This window comes from Bidens hawaiensis, unplaced genomic scaffold (genome assembly GCF_021521415.1).
Source record: "Bidens hawaiensis isolate Kalapana, Puna unplaced genomic scaffold, B.hawaiensis_p1.1 tig00015384_1, whole genome shotgun sequence".
Classification (NCBI taxonomy): Eukaryota; Viridiplantae; Streptophyta; class Magnoliopsida; order Asterales; family Asteraceae; genus Bidens; species Bidens hawaiensis.
Genome location: NW_027492372.1, coordinates 451399 through 475808, shown reverse-complemented (window position 1 = coordinate 475808; position 24410 = coordinate 451399). Strand labels below are relative to the sequence as shown.

Genomic DNA, 24410 nt, shown 5'->3' with positions numbered 1-24410 from the left:
AAAACTAGAAACTATTACGCGTTTTATAATATAGTCATATTATAAAAGCTCTTTTTGAACTTGTTTTTCTCATTTTAATTTTTACTCAGCGAGTTTGAAAGTCAACAAATCCGTTCTCCTTCATCTGGAACCATCTACCGTTGCTTACGTCAGCATTTACGCACACGCATTCATAGTTACCCCTTCCACAAGCTACAAATAATAACATCATCGTCATCATCTTCCATCAAACACATATTATTCAAATAACAATAATCTCGTGAATTTAGCTCCCTACGATTCTCCATACAATCCGCACAGTTATTCAATCCACCAATAATAATAATAATAATAATAATAAAGGTAATAATCATCATCTCTCTCAATTTGAATTGTCAATTGTTGAATCTAACCTCCAGTTTCATTTTACCTGTTCTAATCTAATTAAAACAATTATACTTAGTTACGCCCTAATTCATTAATTCATCATGTTAAGCCCTAATTATGTTAATAATTATAATTGCTCTAATTTCATGCTTCATCTCTATCGGATTATTACTATTATTATTATTATTATTATTATTATTATTATTATTATCTGTGTATTGTTTGTAACTAATTCTGTTACAATCGGTTATCATTTTTATTCTGTAAATGTATGGTTAGGTGCTGTTGAATTCGTTAGTTCTCGTGTTTGCCGTTTGAATTGATGTTGAAATTCATAATTATGTTGATGATTGCTCTAGTTATTGTGTGATTTGATGCTTTTATGGTTGTTTAATTTGTTATTGAACTTCATAATTCTGTTGATAATTGCTCTAGTTATTGTGTGAATTGATGCTTTTACGATGATCCAGACCTCAATGTTTATAGTTGATCCGTATATTTAAAAGTTTTGCTTATAGGAACCCGGTTAACATGCTTCCTCCTTTCGGACTATTATGAATTATGATATATGTGTAGTGTTTGTAGCTAATTCGGTTAACAACGTTTGTTATTTTTGAGTTTTTTTTTTCTGTAAATATATGGATAGATGCTGTTGGAGTCGTTATTTTTTGTGGTTTCCGTCTGATTTGTTGTGGAACTTTATAAATTTGTTGATGATTTCTCTAGTTATTGTATGATTTGAGGCTTATACGTTGATCGGGACCTCAATTTTATATTCGATTGATAAGTGTAATTAAATTTAATCTAGGATCTGCAGGTCTCTTTTTATTTGAATTCATTCAACTAGATCTATTTTGTAGTTAGTATCAGTTTTAGATGTCATGTTTGATGTATTGAATTCAATGAACTAGACCTGTTAGTAACCTGGAAATGCATAGAAAGTTGAATAAAATGTAGGGTTCTTCAAGTTTTGGGGGATGAATATTGGCTTTCAATTGTCTATTTCTTGTTTGATGTATCGGAATTATTGAATTTGAACTTCTATTTACCTGGAAATGCATAGAAATTTGAAAAAAAAGTTAATGCTCTTCAAGTTTTGGTGATACGTATTGACTTCTAATTGTCTATATCATGTCTATTTCATGTTTGATGTATTGGATTTTAATGAACTTGGCCTGCTAATAACCTGGTCATGCATAGAAAATTGAATAAAATTAGGGTTCTATAAGTTGTGGGTATAAATATTGATATCCAGTTGTCTATTTCATGTTTGATGTATTCGATATAATGAACTTGGCCTGTTAGAAATTTGGAAATGTGTTGAAATTTGAATAAAATTTAGTGCTCTTCAAGTTTTAGGGATAAAATTTAGTAACCTGTAATGCATAGAAATTTGGATAAGATTTAGGGTTCTTCAAGTTTGGGGGATAATAATTAATAATAGCTATCTAGTTCTTGCAGGAGGTAAAAATGGAACAGGAAAGAAACACTAAAGAAATATCTGTTACATGGAGGGGGAAGAAGTATGTTGTGACCATGAATTTAAGCGCTACACTTGAAGAATTAGGGCAGGAATTACAGAAACTGACTGCAGTGAAATCAGATACATTGAAACTCATTGTTCAATCCAAGAAATCATCAAAGTTATTGTCTCCTTTCTCTGATGAACACGCTCGTTTAACATTGCAAGAAACATCCATCAGAGAGGTACTGATATTCTATCTTAATACTTGTAAATAGTATAAGATGCATAATAGCCAATGTTTAAGGTTTAATAATCGTTTGTTTACGTTCTATAGGGGAAACCTATACGTATGATGGGAGTGCCGAAAGAGGAGATTGATCAGGTTTTAAAAAATGAAAAGATGGACATGAGAATAATTGGATTTGATGAAGAGGAAAAGCGAAATAGACAACGAATTTCAAATGGATTTGATGCCCCGTTGAAGCTTCCTCAAGGAAATTATGTTTTTGGTGATTTTAAAACGCTTGAGCTTCCCGGGATTGAGGTATTCATTAATTATTTTTGTGGTAAACGGAGGCTATACATAGTTATTGTGAAGAATGACATGACTATTTGTTCTTTACAGTTAAATCCTCCACCTTCAGAGGCACTCAGACTTATGCATACACTTGCTGCCGATCGAGGAATTGTTGCTATCATGAATAAGGTATTGCTAGAACTTTAAAAAAACTACATTTTATCAGTATTATAATCATATTGTGTAATCGTGTATTTCTTTGTGTATGTAAAGCATAAATGGCGTGTCGGAATAATGACTGAAATGGCTCCTGAGGGTTATGTTGGTGTTAGTCCCGTGTGCATCCTTGGTTTCAACAAGGTAACTTCCTTTCCAGTTAACAAAACCAAAAGTGATCCCGTTTCCATTGTTCCATATTATAAATTTTTCTAATTTTTGATGCAGAATCATGGTGAGGAGATATCTTTGCGTCTTCGAACCGATGATCTCAAGGGTTTCAGAAAATATCAGAGCATTAAAAAGACACTTCTACATGAACTTGTAAGCTTTTATATCATTAAGAATACAAAAACTATACATATATGGGTCAAAATTGTTATATCTAGAAACTTAAGTTATGTATTTTTCACACATTTGGTTTTTTTACTTCAGGCCCATATGGTTTATTCTGAACACGATGCAAAGTTCTATGCTTTAGATAGTCAGGTAATACTAGAATGGCAATCTTTATTTTTCTATAAAACTATTAATCAAAACCCGTTTTGGTAACTGACTCGTCTTGTAATCTGGGCAGCTTAACAAGGAGGCTGAAGCTCTAGACTGGACTAGATCCGGGGGTCACTTGTTAAGCGGCTCCCACAAGACTCAACAACACGAACCCGAGTTTCATGTTTCTGATAGTGGTACTTATGGTAGTAATTTGTCTCATAAACTTGGGGGAAACCGTTTATCTAACTCATTAGCTAATGCTCGAGCATCTTCGGTTGCTGCGGCTTACCAACGTTTACTAATCGCATCGAACAATCCATCAACGACACCCGAGTCAGAAAACGAACCCGACCCTGATGATTCTATGGATTTGACCATGAATAAGCCCGATGTTATGGATATAAGTGAGAAACAGACTTATGAACCTGATCCAGATGATCATGAAGCGGTTAACAACAGAAACGAACCCGACCCGGATGACCATGAAGCAGTTAACAACAAAAACGAACCTGACCCGGATGATTCTTTGGATCTGGCAATGAAACAAACTTATGAACCCGACCCAGATGACCATGAAGCGGTTAACAAAAACGAACCCGACCTGGATGATTCTAAGGATTTGGCAATGAATAAGCTTGATGCGATGGATATCAGTGAGAAACAAACTTATGAACCCGATCCAGATGATCAAGAAGCGGTGAACAATAAAAATGAGCCTGACCCAGATGATAATATTGCGAATGTAGCGATGGAATCTGAAGAAATGAACGAACCAGATCCCGATGATGGTATTTTACATGATGAAGAGCTACAAAGAATTCAAGATCCTGTTGTGATCGCTTGTAATCGTTTGAAAAAGTCCATTGAAACATTGCAATCGGAAGTTAGTCCTGCTGAAGCCGCATTGGTTTTTCAGACTCTTGTTAAGATAGTAAAGAATGTTATCGAACACCCTGATGAAACAAAATTCAAGAAACTGCGCAAGGTATGTGAATAATAATAATAATAATATTAATAAAACTGTAATTATGAAAAATAAAGATTCATATTTCTTAATTTTGATTAATAATAATAATAATACTAATACAAATTAAATGCAAATTAACGTGCTAATTAACACAGTGTAATTATAGTGTAGTGTAATTACAAATTACACTACAAATACAAATTAAATTTGCGTGCTGACTGTGCGAATCAAGTAGTGTAATTATATATACAACATGGTGTAATTACATACCTAAATTACATAATTACACTACTTGATTCGCGCAGTTAGCACGCTTTTTTGTTTGTACGTTAACTTTCCCTTAATAATAACAATGATAATAATAATTTTATAAAAACTGTAGTTATAAGGTATTAAATTAAAGATGCATATTTTTGAATTCTGATTGATCATCTTTTGATTGGTTCATCTGCAGGCTAACCCTGTAATTCAGAAGAACATTGCAAGTTACAACAGTTAGCGTCTTTCTTTCTTCATCTATGATTACGGTTTAATGATATGATGTCAAATTGAATAGATGAGTTTGATTTATGTCGTTGCAGGCGCCATGGAGATATTATTTTTGATCGGTTTTTGTGAAGATATTGTTCAAGATGAGATTGGGAGAGCCGAAGCTTATTTGGTGTTGAAGAGAAATGATCCTGGTTTATTGTGGCTGGCGAAATCCTCTTTGGAAACATGCATTAGTTTCTAAACCTGATATTGATTTTGTTGCATATGTATGTTTCAATTGTAAGGTGATGTTGGAGTGTGTTTGAATGTAGTAAATGAACTGAGGCTGTAAACAAACGTTGTTTGTGTATATGTTATTGTTCTGTTCAAAGCTCAATAAAATATAAATGAACTTATGCTTGTGCATACTGTTCTTGGATGTCAGATTGTATGTAGACTTACTGAAAAGTTTGTATTTATAAAAAAAAATCAAAGTGTATTTTCCTATGAAAATACAGAAATTAACATAACAATTCCATGATTATAACAAATAAAAAACCAAAAGCTAATCCTAACCTTGAGTATTAGAAAAACATTAGAATAATTGTTGAATGATAATAATCAATAGATTGAAGTATCATTTTGACTAAACAAATTGTAATGTGATTAAAAATATATTCATTTCATGGCATTAATATTGATATAGATAATTAAAGATACAAAAAAAAAGTTTACATTTCTAACGTGCAATATATTTTATTAGGTTCAATGTCGTTATTAATAATCTCCAGACTAATGAAAAAAGTATCACGCAAGTGGTCAATTTGTAAAACTATTGGCTAAACATGCTATCGTTTAGTCTTGCGGTATTAAATGATATGAAACATAGTTTAACCATCATGGTTATAAGAACTTGACTTATATCATGACGAGGACATGCTTGTGTACTCTTTGCCCAATGCTGATAGTTATTCGGTTACAACGTTGGGTTGTAGTAAACCCTATCGTACCAATCCGGGATCTGCGTGGGGACCACTGATCCAGTGATCCGAACGTATTAGACTAGATGAGCTCATATAAGGGTTACTCCTTCAACCTATAATAATTAGAGTGTGATCCGGTACAAATCAACTTAACATACTAAACATACAAATAACTAGAGCAATTATAGTTTTGAACTAGAGTAATTATGTTACAAAAAATACAATAATGTAATAATAATTACTCTACTTATTCAGTACTTTTCACGATAAAAGTCATTTATATTTGGTCGAAACACGTAAGAGTATGTGTAGCGGGGCGACAAAAGTGGAGTTTTTGGGCGGGGCTACAACACCGCCCCCTAGGCTTCAAATGGGCGATTTTTTTGAGGGAGGTGGGCGAGGGGGGAGGGGGATTACATGTCGCCTACTTTTGTGTGTGTGATAATACTATATTATTAATGTGGGCTTCAACATTGCCTTTCTGGGCTACATATTGCCCTCTTAGCCACGTGTCAAAAATCCCCCCATTTTATAGTCCTCCACTACACTAATAGAGGTGCACAATTCGGTTAACCGGTTAATTTGCTAGCCGTATTTTTGCGGGAATTAACCGGTTAGACCGGTTTTTCGGGTAGGGTATTAACCGGTTTGACCGGTTAGAGAAATGGTTTTGACTGATTAGACCGGACCGGTTAATAACCGGTGTTCAATAAATTAATAATGTTAACCGGTTTTGAAATCAATAATACAAACCGGTTACTAACCGGCGGTTAGGATCGATTAATACTCAGTTAGGATTGAACCGGTTAGTAACCAATTACAAAATCGGGTTTAAGCCGGTTTCTGTGTGCATCTCTAACTACACATAGCCTAATAGTTAAAAGGGTAAAAAGTGGCATACTATTCATACAACAATGACTCCAATAAAAAAAACACAAGTAAAAACAAACAAACAAACAAACGTAATCTTCAAATTACACCACGGCAGAACAGAACAGAAGAGAAGAGGGTTTAAGGACTCCGGTTCAATTACTTTACAAAACCTCTTCCGACCAAATTTGCCGCTATGAACAACAGCCGCCGGTGGTGCAAATTATACCGTCAATTCTCATCATCTTCTTCTTCTTCTTCTTCCATTGAACCGTTTAAACCGCCTCCATTTTCACCTCAAAGAAGAGTCGTTGTCACTGGTAATATTTTATAATTCAATCTGTTATTATAATTCCTCTGTAATTGCAACAATTAACCATAACCATAAGTGGGCTAATCTTCGGTTACGGTTCTGTTTCGGTTAAGTTCGGTTAATTGTCCAATGTAAATTATTTTTATTACTTTTGGTTCCGGTGGATAATTGTTCGGTTACGGTGTTCCAAGCACAATTATGAAGTTTCGAAGCTAAAATATGCAGGTTGCAAGTTGCAACATGATTAAAAATTAGGGCTATTCAAAAAGCTTGTGGCTTTGCTCGAATAAAACTAGCTAAAAAATATTTGATTTGAAACAACATGAGATGAGTTGGCTCATTTTTGTTACCGAGAAAAACTCGTCCCAAGCTCGACTCGGCTCATTGGATTGATCTTAGGCTCGCGTAACTTCAAAATCAAGCTCTAGCCTAGCTGATAGGCCTGTAAAAGAACCGAAAGTTTGGTGAACTGTTCGGCGGGAAGTTCGTTTATTTATTAAACGAACAAACGTGAACAAAAAATTTTGTGTTCGTTTGTTCGTTTATGTTAGTGAACGTCGTTTATTTATGTTCATTTATTTATCTTGGTTTATGTTCCTTTACATATTAATAGTAAATAATTAAACATTATCTGGAAGAGGGATCTATTTAATTGTTTTATATTTGTTCATTTGTGTTCATATATGTTTGTTCATGTTTGTTTGTGTTCATTTACATTTGTTCATTTATGTTTGTTTATCTTTGTTGAGTTATGTTCGTGAACTATTCGTTTAGATTTTAAACAAACGAACATAAATGAACACGAACATGTTCATTTTTTAAATAAACAAACACGGACACAAAATACGCGTTCGATTAAGTGTTCGTATTCGTCTTCATGTTTGTTTTAAGTTAAATAAACGAACACGAACATGCCCTTGTTCGTGTTCATTTATGTTTGGAAAAAAAACACAAACATACAGGGTTCGGTTTCGGTTAAAGTTGGTTAACGAAGACACCTTAACCGTAACCATAACCGAATAGTCGGTTAACCAGATTCACTTAACTATAACCGATCTTTCTTTTTTTTTTTTTTTTTTTTTCTGTTTATGGCTAATTTCGGTTAATTTTGTTGGTTTATCGGTTCAGTTTTGAGCTTTGAGTGTAATTCAACTCACCTTTCGGTATTGTAGGTTTAGGAATGGTTACTCCATTAGGTTGTGGAGTCGAAACCACATGGAAGCGATTAATAAAAGGCGAAAGCGGGACCAGGGCTTTATCTGTTGAAGACTTAAAAATGAGTGGATTCGAGAAAGACACTCAGTTGTATACATTTGACCAGTTGACTTCAAAAGTGGCTGCTATTGTACCGTGTGGCACTAAACCTGGTGAATTCGACGAGTCGTTATGGCTTGATTCTAAGGTATCATGAAATCAATGCTTAATAGGGCTCTAAACGAACCTTACCGAACCGAATGAAATTCTTGTTCATGTTTGTTCAGTAAGGAAACGAACACAAACGGACAAACACAAATGAGCACACAATGTTATATTTAATTTGGCTAACTGAAAACGGTCAGTGTCAAACGGTTCGGTTCGGCTACCAAGGCCGGTGTTTTTTTTAACATTCATATTCATATGTTAATTTTACATATGAATTAATCACATATACTCATATATTTTTTTTGTTTTATAGTTAATAATATTGCTTAAATCTATATGATAAGATTAGAAAAATCATTAAAAGGTATTAAAAACCTTTAATGAACAAACATATATCAACGAATATAAAGGGATGTAAATGAACATATTGTCGAATATGTCCACGCTCATTCATTTAGTTAATCGAACGAAATTCCTTGTTCATGTTCGTTCATTTATAAACGAACGAAAAAACATGCACTTCCCGCCGAACAGTTCACGAATAGTTCACGTACGTTCGGTTCGTTTACAGTCCTAATGCTTAATATAATTTTTTGATGATTTCAAACATTAAAAAGTATAATTAATCTTGTTATTGCAGCATGGTAAATCAATTGCAAGGTTTATAAGCTATGCACTATGTTCTGCAGATGAAGCACTTAGAGATGCAAATTGGATACCATCCGAACAAGAGGACAAGGAGAATACTGTAAATGCTTATATAATATATACAACATATATTCTTTTTATTATTTTATATATTTCTAACTTGGAAACATCAGGGAGTTTCTATAGGTGGAGGAATTGGAAGCATCGGTGATATACTAGACGCATCACAATTGATATGTGAAAAGGTTATTTTTTTGTGCAACTTTTACATTTTAGGTATTTAAAACTCAAAAATAATAAATGTTATTATTTTATTTGTAACTGCAGAGACTTCGTCGTCTTAGTCCTTTTTTCGTACCTCGGATATTAATAAACATGGCAGCCGGTCATGTAAGCATGAAGTATGGATTCCAGGTGTGTAATCAGTAACCATTAATCAGTGAACACAATATATATTTTTAATAAATATGTTAAATCATATTCTAGTATTATTTCTGAATTTAGGGACCGAACCATGCTGCAGTGACAGCTTGCGCCACTGGTGCAAATTCAATCGGTGATGCAGCGAGAATGATCCAGTTTGGAGATGCTGATGTCATGGTGGCCGGTGGTACCGAGGCCAGCATTGATGCTTTATCTATAGCAGGGTTTTCCAAGTAATTATCAGTTTAGATCTTTTAACAAAATTTTCGGTTTTAGGATTCGTTCTTTTGAGTTCTTGCTTGCTTGGGTTAGGGGTGGCAAATGTGACCCATTGGGTTGAATGGGCTGTATTAAAGTGTATATAATGGGTCAGAATGGGTCAAACTAAACAAAGAAAATGATTGAAACGAGTTGACATTTCTCGAGATTTTTTTTATGGAACGAGAAAAACGGAGAAAACTTTTTATTATTTTTACTTTTTTAGTTTTTGATTTATATTTCAAGATATAATTTTTTTTTATTTTTTTTGAATTTTTTAATGAGGGATTTTTGAAATCTCAACCCATTTTGGCCCATTTCAAAAACCACTCATTAAAAAATTCAATAGAAATAATTAAAAAATCATAGCTCGAAATATAAATCATAAATTAAAAAAGTAAAAGTACTAAAAAGTTTCCTCCGTTTTCTCGTTCCATTAAAAAAAAAACCTTCAAGAAATGTCAACCCGTTTTGACCCGTTTCAATCATTTTCTTTTTTTATTTTGACCCATTATACACATTTTAATACAACCCATGGGTCACATTTGCCACCCCTAGCTTGGGTCAATAATGTTGACTTTTCTTGACTCTATACAATCTATTGAAATGCAGGTTAAGGGCATTAACTACAAAGTGCAATTCTACCCCTCAAGAAGCTTCAAAACCTTTCGATTGCGACCGAGATGGATTTGTGTATGTTAGTAAATATATTTTTTCATGTGTGTTTTACATGTGACAAATCGATATAAATAATATGTTTATGGATGCAGCATAGGAGAAGGTGCCGGTGTTCTTGTTTTGGAAGTTAGTAATATTTTTATTTCATATGCTAATTTTTAAGTTATGCGACATTCGCCTTTTATATATCTTATATTTATATAGTCGTTTATTGTTAAAGGAACTTGAGCATGCGAAAAAGAGAGGAGCAAATATTTATGCAGAGCTTCGTGGCTATGGGATGTCAGGTTTGACCTTGTTGACTTTTGGTTCTAATATGATTACTTGTTCGCGTTTTGACACTTAACCTATGATATTTGTTTGTGAAGGCGATGCATATCACATCACACAACCGCATGTGGATGGACGAGGTGCGATTCTGGCAATGACACGTGCGTTAAAACAGGTATTTATAAAAAGTTTATATTTTTAAGCTCGAATGTCGTTTTGTTTGATAAAATGTTAAATCTTTTTTGTTTATGACAGTCGGGCCTTCTTCCTGATCAAGTGGATTATGTGAACGCGCATGCTACATCTACACCTTTAGGTATGCACCCTTTTGATTAAATAATATATGTAAAATAATATTAATTCGATTTTTAATCAGGTGACATGGTGGAAGCCCAAGCAATTAAATCATTGTTTTCCAAACATGCGACATCTGGTGCCTTAGCCTTTTCATCCACAAAGGTTAATTTTAACTAATTTAAGAAAAACACGTAAAATATATGTGATTTATATCATTTTTAGAGGTGGCAAATGGGTTGGGTTGGGTTGAACGGGTAATGGGTCGAAACGAGTCAGGGTCAAAACAGGTTTGGGTCAGAATGGGTTATGGTCAGAACGGGTTTCGTTTTTTTTGGTGGAACGAGGATAACGGCGGAAACATTTTAGTTTTTTTAGATTTTTTGTTTTTTATTTATATCTTGAGTTATGGTTTTCTTATTATTTTTGTTGAATTTTTTTCTGAGGGGTTTCTGCTAAGATAAAAAACCCCTCAAAACATATTCAAAAATAATAATAAAAAAAATCATAACTCAAAATATAAATCAAAAACTAAAAAGGTAAAAAAACTAAAATGTTTCTTCCCTTGTCCTCGATCCATTAAAAAAAAACCATTGAGAAATCGAACCGAAATCGAAAAAATCGATTAAAATGAAACAAAAAGCAAAAAACGAACCAAATAAGTCAAAACGAAACTAAAAAAATTGAAACTGAACAAAAACGAAACTGAAAAAACGGACAAAAACGAAACAAAAAACCAAAAGCGAGTCTGGAATCGACCAAAAAGAAACCAAAACCCATCCCGTCCCGTGTGAAAACTCATGTTGGCTTGAAACTTGAACCGAACCCGTTCCAAGTTTTTAGTTTTTTTACCTTTTTAGTTTTTTATTTATATCTTGAGTTATGGTTTTCTTATTATTTTTGTTGAATTTTTTTCTGAGGGGTTTCTGCTAAGATAAAAAACCCCTCAAAACATATTCAAAAATAATAATAAAAAAAATCATAACTCAAAATATAAATCAAAAACTAAAAAGGTAAAAAAACTAAAATGTTTCTTCCCTTGTCCTCGATCCATTAAAAAAAAACCATTGAGAAATCGAACCGAAATCGAAAAAATCGATTAAAATGAAACAAAAAGCAAAAAACGAACCAAATAAGTCAAAACGAAACTAAAAAAATTGAAACTGAACAAAAACGAAACTGAAAAAACGGACAAAAACGAAACAAAAAACCAAAAGCGAGTCTGGAATCGACCAAAAAGAAACCAAAACCCAACCCGTCCCGTGTGAAAACTCATGTTGGCTTGAAACTTGAACCGAACCCGTTCCAATCTGAAACCCATTTCGTGCCAAAACTTGTCTCGTGCGAAAACTTGTTCCGATCCGAAACCTGCCACATTTCCTTAGGACACTAACTCACATCAACCCATTTCTTTGAATCTGTCGACCCATTGTATTACACGTTATAATGTTGTATTGTAACTCTTGTAATCTATATAGGGTGCTATTGGGCATCTTCTGGGGGCTGCTGGAGCAGTTGAAGCGATATTTACAGTTCTTGCGATACATCATGTAAGTAAATAAAAACTAATGTTATTACGCTGCTATAATATCGTGCTAAAGTAACGTAAGTATTTTCGTTTATTGATGCAGGGAATCGCTCCTTTGTCGCTTAACTTGAGTAATCCGGATCCTATTTTCGATGAAGGTTTCATGCCGTTGACCAAGTCAAAGGAGATGCAAATTAAAGCAGCTTTATCAAATGCTTTCGGGTTTGGAGGAACAAATGCTGCACTTCTGTTTGCATCTATTTGATTACAAAATCTTGTTCAAATTAGCAAGCAAATTAAAGTCTGTTGTGACAAATTTTGACAATGAACTTTTACAATGTTGATTATGAATTTTTTGAGTTGACACAATGGCTTCATTGTTAGAATTAGAGGTGCACAAAAAACCGAATCCGGAACCGGAACCCAAAAAAAAAACCTGAAAAAGGGTTTTTGTATACCCGTGTTTTTAATACCCGACCCTACCCGTAGGGTACTGACAAGGTATGCATTTCAGTACCAAAATTCGTACCCGGAGCTAGACCCAGTTTGTACCTGGTAATACCCGAAAACCCTAACCGGGTTTTACAAATACCCGGAACTAGGTTTTTCAAATGCCTGATATTACATGAAAAATACCTAGAAAATAATCCTAAAAGGTGCAACCCCTTAAAAATCCAATATATATTTGAAAAGTACATGAAAAAACCCGAAAATAGGGTTTTTTTAATACCTAGAAATAAGGTATTCAAATACCTGGTTTTTGAATACTTGGTTCTATACCTACCCAACCCGAACCCGATACATAGGGTATGGTTTTTAGAGACGATACCCGGACCCGACCCGGTCATACCCGATCCCAGTTCCATACCCGGACCCGGGTATTTGAATAACCCGATTTATGCACCTCTAGTTAGAATCTCTGAATTATAAATATACACAAAATTTGAAGCCAAATTATGTGTAAATAGTGATCATTTAGCAAGAAAATTAAACTTTTTTTGATCACATTTGACTATGAAATCTTGTTATCTTGATTTTTCTAAGAGTAAACTGCGGTTTTCGTCCCAGTGGTTTGTCCAAATATGCGGTTTTAGTCCAATAGTTTCAGATTTGCAATTTTCGTCTCTGTGGTTTCATTTCACTTGCAATTAAACCCGGATTCAATAACCCCATTAAATATGGGCGTTAAACTCATCAGCGTACCCTTCACGTGAGGGGCAGTTTTGTCTCCCCCCCCCACAAATACACCCCGGCCCCTCATGTGAAGGGGGCTTGCGAATTACGGTTGAGGTTTATTTGGGGAGAAATGACAAAAATGCCCCACACGTGAGGGGTACGTTGATGGTTTTAACGACCAGACTTAACGGGGCTAATGAATCTGGGTTTAATTGCAAGTGAAATGAAACCGTGGGGATGAAAATCGCATTTTTTAAACTATTGAACTAAAACCGCAGATTTCAACAAATCACAGGAGCAAAAACCGATGCTAAATTGATACAATCATACAGTGGCTTCATTACTTGAATGATGAATATATAAATTTAAAATATGCACAAAACTTTAAGCCAAATTATGTGCTAATGTTGATCAATTAGCAAGCAAATACAAGCATATTGTGATTTAAGTTTTTAGTGTCAACAATGATTTCTTGAATTCTTTGAAGATGCTTCCTTTTACAATGTTGATTCTGATTTTTAAGTTAATACAATGGCTTGATTACTTAATATTAGAATTGTAAATATGCACAAAATTTAAACATAAATTTATGTGTTTATGGTGTGTACATTGATCTAAAACCTTCTGTAAGTGGGACCACTTTGGCTTGAACCTTTGCCTGCAACCTTGTAACGGCTTGTCGGATTTCCTGTAAACGTTTACAAAATTATATAAAAAAGAAACGAAAATAAAGGAAAGTTTCTTTCTTTTCGAGGTTTTTTAATTACCTCGGCGTGGTAGCGTGACGAGAAATGTGTCAAAAGAATCGCCTTGTTCCTAATCCACTTAGAATGCTCGATAATCTGAAGTTCGGGTTCAAAACAAGTCGCTTTCAGTAAGATCCCAAATCACCCCGTTCACGAATATTAAGATGGAAACATTACCTCATCAATATGCATGTGACCATGTTCTCGCGCATGCTCAATGCTGCTTTTATCATCCAAAAAAGTAGCCTATTGAACAAAACTTATTCACATTGTTAGTACTTCAACTATAGTTTGCATAAATACCAAAAAAAAAAAAACCTCGGTTATAAGAACTTTGGCTCGCAAGGCATCCGAACTTCGTGGATCAAGTAGAAATTCAGAGCTTGTATCGCCTGTGAACGCCACCTCCGGTGACAATATAATATCCGTTATCTAAAATTACAAAAAAAATAATAAAAAAAAAATAAAAAAATAAGATGGTTTAAAGTTGCTTGTGGAAAATAAAAATAAAAAAATAAAAATTACAAACCTCAACACCAGATTTCTTCTTTTTCTCAATCTCCCTTCCTTTCAAGTGAATATATTGTTTCTTAAGTTTCTTCCGAACCAAATAAATAACATAACCCTGACTCGGTATAACATGATAGGTTTTAAATGGGCGTACAACAAGATCGTTTCTTAGTTCATATGTTTCTCCTAAAAATAAAATATAAAATAAAACGTTACGCTTTGAAAAACATCAATTGTTAACGTTTTATAATATAAAGACGAGTTTAAAGAAAAACCATACCGACATCCAATGCAACCAAATCAACATTTAGTTCCACATCACCCATCTTCCTATGAAGCTCAATCAACTCTTCAACATCGTCTTTAATCGAAGGAGGTACAAACACGGTTGGAGGACTCATGTTGTATAAGCCACGAGTTGCAATATACATCGGTAGCCCGCCCTAAAACCATACAAAACCGGGATTTATTTATCCAAATTACACTAATAAAAAGTAGCATACATTTTGACATTTTACGGGCAAATAACAACATGGAACTTAGTTAAAAACAAATCAACAAAATCAATAGCCCTATATAAGAATTGTAAGTTAAGTAAACATCAAAATCACATATTTTTATTCATACTTAGAGGAATCTTTTTAAAGACCAAAATCACAAATCAACCAGCTGCAAATTAACCAACTGATAAATTCAATTCAAGAAATGAATCTAAGGGTGTGCATGGGTTAGTTAAGTTCGGTTTTTGGCTAAAACCGCACCAAAACTTAAAATTTCGGTTTTCGAGTTTTTAAAAAACGTTATTTTTCAGGCTTTTCGGTTTTTAAGTCATGTTTGGTTCAGTTCGGTTTCGGTTTGCCACTTAGGCTTGAAACTTTTGGGCTAGAAAAGAGTTGGCCAAAAATAATGAATCTAGGCCTAAGTTTTTTTTGCTAGTTAACAATCTATTTGATTATCATACATTTTGGCTAAGATATTTGGATTAAACCTAAACCAGATATTAAATTATTATAAATTACTTAAAATTCAAAAAAAAAAAAATTCAAAATCCATAAGTTCGGTTTGGTCTTTTCGGTTTTAATTACACGCAAAACCAAAACCGAACCGAAAATTTGGTTTTACAGAAACATAGAACCAAACTGTCGGTTTTGTTGCAGTTTAGGTTATTTCGGTTTCATGCACATCCCTAATTGAATATTCCTCAAATAAAAAATCAACAAAATGGAAAACCATATTCAAGAATTAACCAGATTATAAAACCCTTAATTTCCCAACATCAAAAGCACCAAACTTTCACTTAATCAAACATAAAAAAAATTAAAAAATATCAATATGGATAACCCTATTTAAAAGTTGTTAATTAAACATCAAGATCCCATTTTGCTGATTAAATTTTAGGTAACCTGTTTAACAACCAAAATCTCAAATGTTGAAAAAAAAAACCTTTAATTTCTCACTATAATTAACCAAGAAATAAAGTCATAAATCCAATTCAAGATTTAACCAAATTTTAAAACCCTTCTCAACATCAAAAGCACCAAACTTTCACATATCCAAACATCAAAATCACCCAAAAAAACAATAAATAAAAAAATATTAACTTAATGACATAAAAAGCACAAACTTTCAGTTAATCAAACATCGAAATCACAGAAAAAAAAATACAAAAAAAAAAAAAAAAACATATTAACTTACTAACATCAAAATCACAGAAAAAAATAATAAATATACAAAATAGTAATAACAAAAAAATAATAATAAAAAAAAATATTAACTTACTAACATCAAAAGCTCAAAATTTCAGTTGATCAAACATCAAAATCACAAAAAGAAAAAAACAAACAAACAAATAACTTACCACCATCAAAAGCACCAGAATTTCAGTTAATCAAACATCAAAATCACAGAAAAAAATAATGAAACACAAAATTTAAAAAAACATATTAACTTACTAACATCAAAACCAAAATTTCAGTTAATCAAACATCAAAATCACAGAAAAAAAAATTATACAAAATAGTAATAACAAAAAAAAAAGCATATTAACTTACTAACATCAAAAGCACCAAAATTTCAGTTAATCAAACATCGAAATCACAGTAAATAAATAAATACATAAATAAACAAATATAGACTTACCAACATCAAAAGCACCAAACTTTCACTTATCCAAAAAAAAAAAAAAACTTACAATGTGATCAAGATGAGCATGAGTAATAAACAAGTAACTCATTCCCACAGCTCTAGGTGGACACTTTCCAATATCAAACACACACTTAAACTCTGGAACAATGACACAAGTCTCAAGCCCAACAACTGACACACCCTTCAATTCCCATGCCTCTTCTCACCACTTCAGCCCTTGCTTTCCTGTACTCTTGCTCTTCTATTGCGTTGCCAATTGCTGATAAAAACCCTGAATTTGGCAAAGATTTTGTGGCAAATTCATGGGTTTTTGTGGGTTTTTGGAGGGTGATTGTTTGTGGGTTTGGTGGGTTGAATTGGTGGAAAATTGGGGTTGTAATTGTCATGGATGAGAGCATGTTTAGGGTTTAAGAAAGGTTTAATTTTTGGGTGTTTTATGTTATCTTATTGTTGTTGTTGTTGTTCAAAAAATATTGACAGTGAAACTTGACACCCTGCACTACTGGGGATATACAGGTTTGCACCCCCATGGAACAAAAGTTATAACATATGCATGGGTGTGTATGCTCGGTACGGTTATTAGTCTCAACCAAATTTACCAATTGGCTTTTGCTTACTCGGTTCGGTTTATTTTTCGGTATCACATTTTTATCATGTTTTTCTTTCGTTCTTTTATCTTTTTTATTTATTTTTATTTTTTTATTTATCACATGCAAGAGTATTCTCACGCTCGGTGGGAATTTAAACAGCGTTAAGTGGTATACATGAGATGAAGTTGTATTGTAAGCTACAAAACAACAAACATGATATTAGACATGTTTGTTTAAAACGGAATCAGTTAGCCAACAACATACGTGACACGAACACACCATTTTCGTTTAGAATTATTTATCGAACATGAAGTCATGCAGGACACATAGTTGAACACCCATTTCAAGAATTTCATATGCGAGTGCGTTTAACATAAGTTTATATATAATCACAAACGCGATTACGCGAACCCATTTTGTGTCATAAACAAAATATCATTTATAAATTAATCAAATAATGAAAATTAACAAATTCAGTAACCATCAAGGTATCAAGAATTGTACACACTATATACAACAATGTACATGTGATCTACGAAGCGTAGATTCGGGTCCCAGTAAACGATTCCTGGTATGTAACATCACCGCAAACAGTGACTCTAGAATCCGAGGTTATTATCTCAGCGTTTCGAAGCATAAACCCGTGAATTAGAGGCAAAGGAAACCCAACCCCAATTCGTGCATTCACATATGGCAAGAAAACCGTTTCAATCATCGTCCACACCACCGGCTGCAAAAAAAAAAACATTTTAAAATGAAGATTTTTTTTACTGTTTTATAAGTTTCGGGTCAACCTGACTCATTTGACCGTAACTCGATTTACCTGAATTAGAAACATGTGCAAGGTGCCAATCTTGCTCCATTTTAATGACATGGAAAGATCACTCATTTCCAAATGAGCCGCAAGGTTATTCCCGGTTATTTGAACTGAACCCGTGCCAGAAATTACCTGTAAGAAGAAAGAGGCGCGTTTTTTAGAACCAATATAAGAACATATATATAGTGCTTATTTTTTTTAAAAAAAAAGTGTCATAATGTGCAGTCGTGCGTGTAGTGTATAATGTATATGCATATATGCATCTACACAAAATGCTATCAATATCATATTTTTTTAAGAATAAATCTCAAATATTAAAATCCATATGCATTCTAGTCGATTTATATTCAGTGTTTTCACGATAAGACAAGACCGGATTTTTAATTCTTTTTTCCCTTCAAAATATCAATTTTACTTGCAGCTTCATATATTTTGTTTATGTAACTCTTAATATTTTAATAAAATGCAAATTCGCACAAAAACATATAGTATTTTCATATTTTGTTTTGTATTAGATATATATACATATATTATATAGAAAATTTTAATATATTAATTTATGGCATCATCCGGATCTTAATTCCTGACTACTTGGTCAGACTACTGAACCGGTAAGGCGACCGGTTCACTGTCCCGTTCGGTTTGGAAAACATATGATAAATAGTACAAAGGTTAAAGCGGTTCTCGCAGTTCTCAAAAATTATAAGTTCTAAAATGAACACCGCTCTAAGAACAAGGTAAATTTTAACCAGAGAACTGCGAGAACCACAAAAACAAATGTATCTAATAGCGTTAAACTTGACATTAATAAAGATTACTAATGAGATGCAAGCAACAGGTATTGTTGTGTCAACTCCTTCAAGAACATCTATAATAAGATCTGCATAAACAGTACTATCGATTTTCTGCTGTGATATCTGCACAGCTGGTGGATCAGATAACGAGATATTTAAATTCATATCATCATTCGGGTATTTTCTGTAGAGTTGAGGAATAATAAATCTCCATCCCGCAGTGTTCAAAAGAGACTGTTCGGGAAGTTTGTCCACTATCCAATGCATAAACATAGCCTGAAAGTATACACATTTATGTCATCCAAAAGATACGCAAATGTTTACATGCGGTCAAACAGTTTAAGCCATGGATTAAAACTGGTTCGGGTTGAAATCAGTTGTTTTTTGGTGTAGGCTGAAACGGGTCAGGCTGAGTTGGGTTGACCCGAGACACTTATCCTAAAATTATAATTTATTTTGTAAATAATCATAATAGTGTGTTAGGTAAAACCAGGCCCGGCTCCGAGAAGGGTTAAAAATTTTTGGGCTGAAGGCGAAATTTCTTTTGGGCCTTAATAAAAAGGGTATCTTATTGTGTTAAACAATTTAGTTTTTAAATAAGCCTTAATTTTTTGGGTCTTATAATTTGGTTGCGTAAAACACTATTTTTTAAAAAAATAAGGTTAAAATGTGTCAAGTGAGATTAGAACCCAAAACCTTTTGGTCAAAAGCCACACCTCTTTGCCACTAGACCAAACTAGTGATTGTGTAATTATGTTTAAACATTATACATACATACTGTTTTTCATAAATATATATATATATATAATTTAATTTTTTAAAATAATCCGGGCCTATCGGGGTGTCGGGCCGGGGTCCGTCGACCACCCGGCCCTCCCTTATAGCCGGCCTTGGGTAAAACATAACCCGAATTGACCCGTTTTGAACCTAGGGATGTTCAAAAAGCTCTCAGCTCGCTCAAAATCTACCTGTTTGTAAATGACTTGAGCTGGCTCGGCCCAGTCTGTAAACAAACCGAGCCCGAGTTAAAGCCTGAATACGCACACACATATTTTACTTTAAACGAATGACATTTTTTTATTTTATATAAGTAAAAAAAAAAATTTTCTTTCAAACTTTTTAATTAAACTCGTTAAGAAGTAAAGCCCAAATTTTATACTTATAAAAATTATAATCCAAATTTTAATATATTATGAATTTTGTAGTTATAACTATATTTATGTTACAAATATTACTTTTGGTTTTTATATATATTACTATGTAAAAAACATGAACTTAAAAAAAAACTTAAAAAATAAAACGAGCTGACTCGTTGAAGCATGAGCTTCTGACAAGCCGGCCCGAGCCCAAGATTTTAGCTTGTTAAGATAAACATGCCAAACCATCTCTGTTTTTAAACGAACCAAACGAGCCGACCTCTAAATTATATAATATATATACATATATGGTTTGAGGAATTACATTGTAATATAAGGCAAGTGCAGATTTGAACACCGCTTTATCTAGCGCAATCCCGACCATTTTTGAAGGATCTGAACAACGGACAGGTGGCTGCAAACTGTTTCCGTATAAACGTTTGTCACTTTTGTTTTCTATGAATAATCCGTTTATCTCAAACCCCAATGAAGTGTCACTCAGAAAAGGACTGTTAACAAGTGTAACGTTTAATGCTGCCACGTCATCGACTGGAATTTGTTTCGGAAGGTTTTGTAGAACGTATCCAAGCTTCGAAATTTCAGTTTTGAGTATGTTGGTGATTGTTTTTGCTACCGTTGACTCGATTTCTTCTTTAAAAGCATCCAAAATCCTGAAAGAAAGAAAAGTCAACCTTTTGACTTTTGAAAATTTAGTCAAACTAATAAAGGGGTATAGTCAAAATGATTAGCATACCCTTGTAATTGGATCTTTTTGTTCAGTATAATTTTTTTTTGTATTAAAAAAATAAATAATAATAATAATAATACCCTTGATAGAGCCAAGATGCACCTCCATCTAAGTCTATGGTAATATCATTTATGTGACAATTGCATTCGACAGTGGAAAGTTGCATGGATCCGTCTTTGATATCTAAGCCCAATGCTACTCCCATTTCCATGCCGTTAACCTTAACATGATCATATAATCAAATAACAAACGTTAAACTTCACAAATATTGATTTCAAGTATTATCATACTAAGAAATATTGTTACATCATTCGGGCTGTATAGTATTTGCTAAAATGGTCACATGGGTCGTATTACTTTGTCAGTGGTTATATTACTCATTTTTTTGTTAGTAAAAAAGTATCATACGGGCCGTATGATTTGCCCTCATACGACCCATATGACCATTTCTTTTCCCTTAATAGGCCCGTATGACCATTTTCTATCGTCCAAGCCCATTGTCGCCCCATTTCCATGCCATTGACATTAACCGTGGCATCATCATATCATCAAACAACAAACAATAAACTTAAAAAAATACTAAATTCAAGTAACAGCATACCATCAAGAAATCCTAAACTGGGAGTTTCAAGAAATAATGAAACTAAAATTTTCAAGAAAATTTTAGAACTGGGATTTTAAAGAAATCTTGATATTGAAATTATAGAAGCATTAACCTAAGCAAGATCATATCATTAAACAACGAACGATAAACTGCAAAATACTAATTTCAAACTAAAAGAAATCTTGAAACTAGAATTTTCAAAAAATCTTGAAATTGAAATTACTAAATATCTGAACAAAGGCATTAACCTTAGCATGATCATATCATCAAACAACATACACTAAACACTAAAAATACTAAATTCAAGTAAAGGAAAATCCTAAAATTGGAACTTTTTAAGAATCTTGAAACTGTGCTTTCAAGAATTCTTGAAATTGACATTATACTATTATAGAATCATTAACCTTAGCATATATCATCAAACAACAAAAAATAAACTACAAAAATGCTTAATTTACCATCAACAAATCTTGAAATTGTGATTTTTCAAGAAATCTTGAAATTGAAATTACTAAATACCTAAATATAAGCATTAACCTTAGCATGATCATAGCATCAAACAACAAACATTAAACTTCAAAAATAATAAATTTCCCATAAAAATATCTTGAAATTGGGATTTTCAAGAAATCTTGATGTTAAAAATTAAAATTACAACCTTACATGATCATATCAACAAACAACACACAGTATAAAAAACACTAAATATACCATCAATAAATCTTGAAATTGATATTACTAAATACCTAAATATAAGCATTCACCTTAGCAAGATCATCAAACAACACACAATAAACTTCAAAAATACTAAATATAAAATTTCTACCTTAGCATAATCATATCAACAAACAACACACAGAAAACATAAAAAAAAAATACTAAATCTACCATCAAAAAATCTTTAAAATGGGATTTTTATATTGAAATTGATGTTACTAAATACCTAAATATAACCATTAACCTTAGTATGCTCACCAGACAACAAACAATAAACTTTAAAAATACTTAATTTATAATTACAACCTTAGCATGATCAAATCATCAATTAACAATCAGTAAACTTCAAAAAATACTAAATTCACCATCACAAAATCTTAAAAATGGGATTTTTAACAATCATACAACACACAACAAACTTCAAAAAATACTAAATTTACCATCAAAATATCCTAAAAATGGAATTTAAAACAATCATACAACACACAACAAACTTAAAAAAAGAAACTAAATTTTCCATCAATAAATACTAAAAATGGGATTTTAACAAATCTTAAAACTAAAACAACAAAATACCTGAATATCAGCAGTCCCAGTATCCGAAACCGAAATCGGAAACAGGGCAGCACCATAATAATAATGCCACTTGACCCTCAAATCACACCTCACATCTGAGCCACCAATAGACACACCACCCTCATTTGGTATAACCTGTGACAACCCAACATTGAACCTATAAATATTGATATCAGACAACACAATATGCACTTTACCAATCACAGGGATATTAACAGCCCTATCAATTTCTTGAAGTGGGGTTGGTGTGATTTTGGATATTGCTTTTGTTACTAGCAAATTCTTGATGAAATCAAGAACAGGTTGGGTTATGAGAACTGAGATGGATGATTGATCAGCAAGTGTTGGGTGGGGTGTAATATTAATGAGAAGAGATAATAATATAAATATTAATATTGGGTATTTTGTTATTATTATTATTTTTGGTGACATGAAGAATCAAGATTGAAACTTGGGGACGATGATGAATTGATGATGATGGTGGATTTGTTTGTTTTGGAATATGTTTTGTTTTGTGTTGGGTGTACTTGTTGAGTTTGAGTTGTGTGGTGTTTAGTTTATGGTTAGGCTGAGGGGTGTGGGGCTTCAGCGGGGGCGCTAGAGCCCATTCGCTCGCGCCCCCAGGCGCTAGCACCACACCCCCGGGGCGCGAGAGGGGCACGAGCACAGAATTCAAAGCAGGCGCAAGCCCCTTAGCGGGACGAATATGGCGTGAAGATGCATGGGAAAACGTGAAAGACCCGTTGGACATTTTAATTGAGCCGTTGGGCTCTTAATTTAATAAAAAAAAAATTTTTTTTCTTCCTATATATAACCCATTTCATATAAAACAATCACCACAACTTCAAAAAAAAACCCAAAATCAACCTATCTTCCCAATTTTTTGTTTGTTTAATTTTTAGTATGTTTTTTTTGTAATTTGAATTTTAAAAAAAATGTGTGTTTTTTTAAATAATTTATGAGTTTTTTTAATAATACGTTTTTTTAATACATTTATAAAAAAATAAAAAAAAAATCCGCTGGAGCCCCTGCTGGAGCCCCTCCACACCAGGGCCAGGGGCTCCAGCGGGGGCTCCAACACCCCCCTTATCCAGTTTCTCTCTCTGCCACACGTCACAATATTATTGGCTGGAGCCCCCACTCGCGCCCCCGTTAGAGCCCCCCACACCCCTCAGCCTTAGATTTACAAATTTTAACCTTAGACTATTAATTAATAGGTTATGAAATAAATGAAAAAGTTAGATTTTACGAGTGTATAAGTCATAAGTTTCAATTTGGTAACTTCTTATAACCTATTAACTTTTAGAAGTTAAAAAGGTGTATGGATAAGAAAAATAAGTTTTCGATAAGTTATTTGATAAGTTAAAAGGGAGTGACTTATCAAGATAAGTCAAAAGGAGGTACAAATAAGGAATCCCAAACATGACCTAAGTATGTATACAATTGGAATAGAGGTGGATAGTAGTGTTCTAAACCCTAAGTTGGTTCGGTAAATAAAAAGTTTAAAACTGGTTTGTGATTGGTTTTGGTTTTGCTTGAAATTGGTTTGTTAAGTGGTTAATGATTGTGTTTTGAATAGTTTTGGATGGTTTTCGGTTTGGTTAAATAGTTTAGAACAGATTTCGGTTGTGAGAATTAGAAATTGGTCCCGGACCTAAGGTTTGTATTGGTTCCAAGCCCTAGATTGGTTCGGTGTGGAAATAGTTCGGTTCGATAATCAAAAAAGCCAA

General features: G+C 33.2%; 3 protein-coding genes and 1 pseudogene across 4 annotated transcripts; 2 read left to right on the top strand and 2 right to left on the bottom strand.

The window, feature by feature from the left end:
- The first annotated feature begins 233 nt into the window (after positions 1 to 233).
- LOC143549054 (uncharacterized) lies at positions 234 to 4912 on the top strand. The gene is made up of 10 exons (XM_077040063.1): positions 234 to 342; positions 1828 to 2073; positions 2166 to 2375; positions 2457 to 2537; positions 2622 to 2708; positions 2793 to 2888; positions 3000 to 3053; positions 3142 to 4041; positions 4478 to 4517; positions 4605 to 4912. Exons 2-10 carry the CDS (start codon positions 1837 to 1839, stop codon positions 4754 to 4756), a joined length of 1857 nt encoding a protein of 618 aa, XP_076896178.1. The 5' UTR covers positions 234 to 342; positions 1828 to 1836; the 3' UTR covers positions 4757 to 4912.
- Positions 4913 to 6484: 1572 nt separating this feature from the next.
- On the top strand, positions 6485 to 12438 carry LOC143549036 (3-oxoacyl-[acyl-carrier-protein] synthase, mitochondrial-like). The gene is made up of 14 exons (XM_077040051.1): positions 6485 to 6667; positions 7833 to 8062; positions 8663 to 8770; positions 8844 to 8915; positions 8998 to 9084; positions 9175 to 9326; positions 9964 to 10044; positions 10122 to 10155; positions 10250 to 10316; positions 10398 to 10474; positions 10555 to 10615; positions 10676 to 10758; positions 12072 to 12143; positions 12225 to 12438. Exons 1-14 carry the CDS (start codon positions 6544 to 6546, stop codon positions 12384 to 12386), a joined length of 1410 nt encoding a protein of 469 aa, XP_076896166.1. The 5' UTR covers positions 6485 to 6543; the 3' UTR covers positions 12387 to 12438.
- A 1355-nt stretch (positions 12439 to 13793) lies between these two features.
- On the bottom strand, positions 13794 to 17093 carry LOC143549035 (tRNase Z TRZ2, chloroplastic-like; annotated as a pseudogene). The gene is made up of 7 exons (XR_013138064.1): positions 16745 to 17093; positions 14834 to 14996; positions 14573 to 14739; positions 14362 to 14475; positions 14221 to 14289; positions 14065 to 14139; positions 13794 to 13985 (listed from the first exon to the last, which is right to left on the bottom strand). The product of XR_013138064.1 is annotated as a tRNase Z TRZ2, chloroplastic-like (transcript).
- Positions 17094 to 17656: 563 nt separating this feature from the next.
- On the bottom strand, positions 17657 to 23212 carry LOC143549034 (putative BPI/LBP family protein At1g04970). Its single transcript, XM_077040050.1, has 6 exons — positions 22681 to 23212; positions 20864 to 21003; positions 20361 to 20706; positions 18924 to 19175; positions 18112 to 18237; positions 17657 to 18018 (listed from the first exon to the last, which is right to left on the bottom strand). Exons 1-6 carry the CDS (start codon positions 23110 to 23112, stop codon positions 17821 to 17823), a joined length of 1494 nt encoding a protein of 497 aa, XP_076896165.1. The 5' UTR covers positions 23113 to 23212; the 3' UTR covers positions 17657 to 17820.
- Positions 23213 to 24410: the final 1198 nt, after the last annotated feature.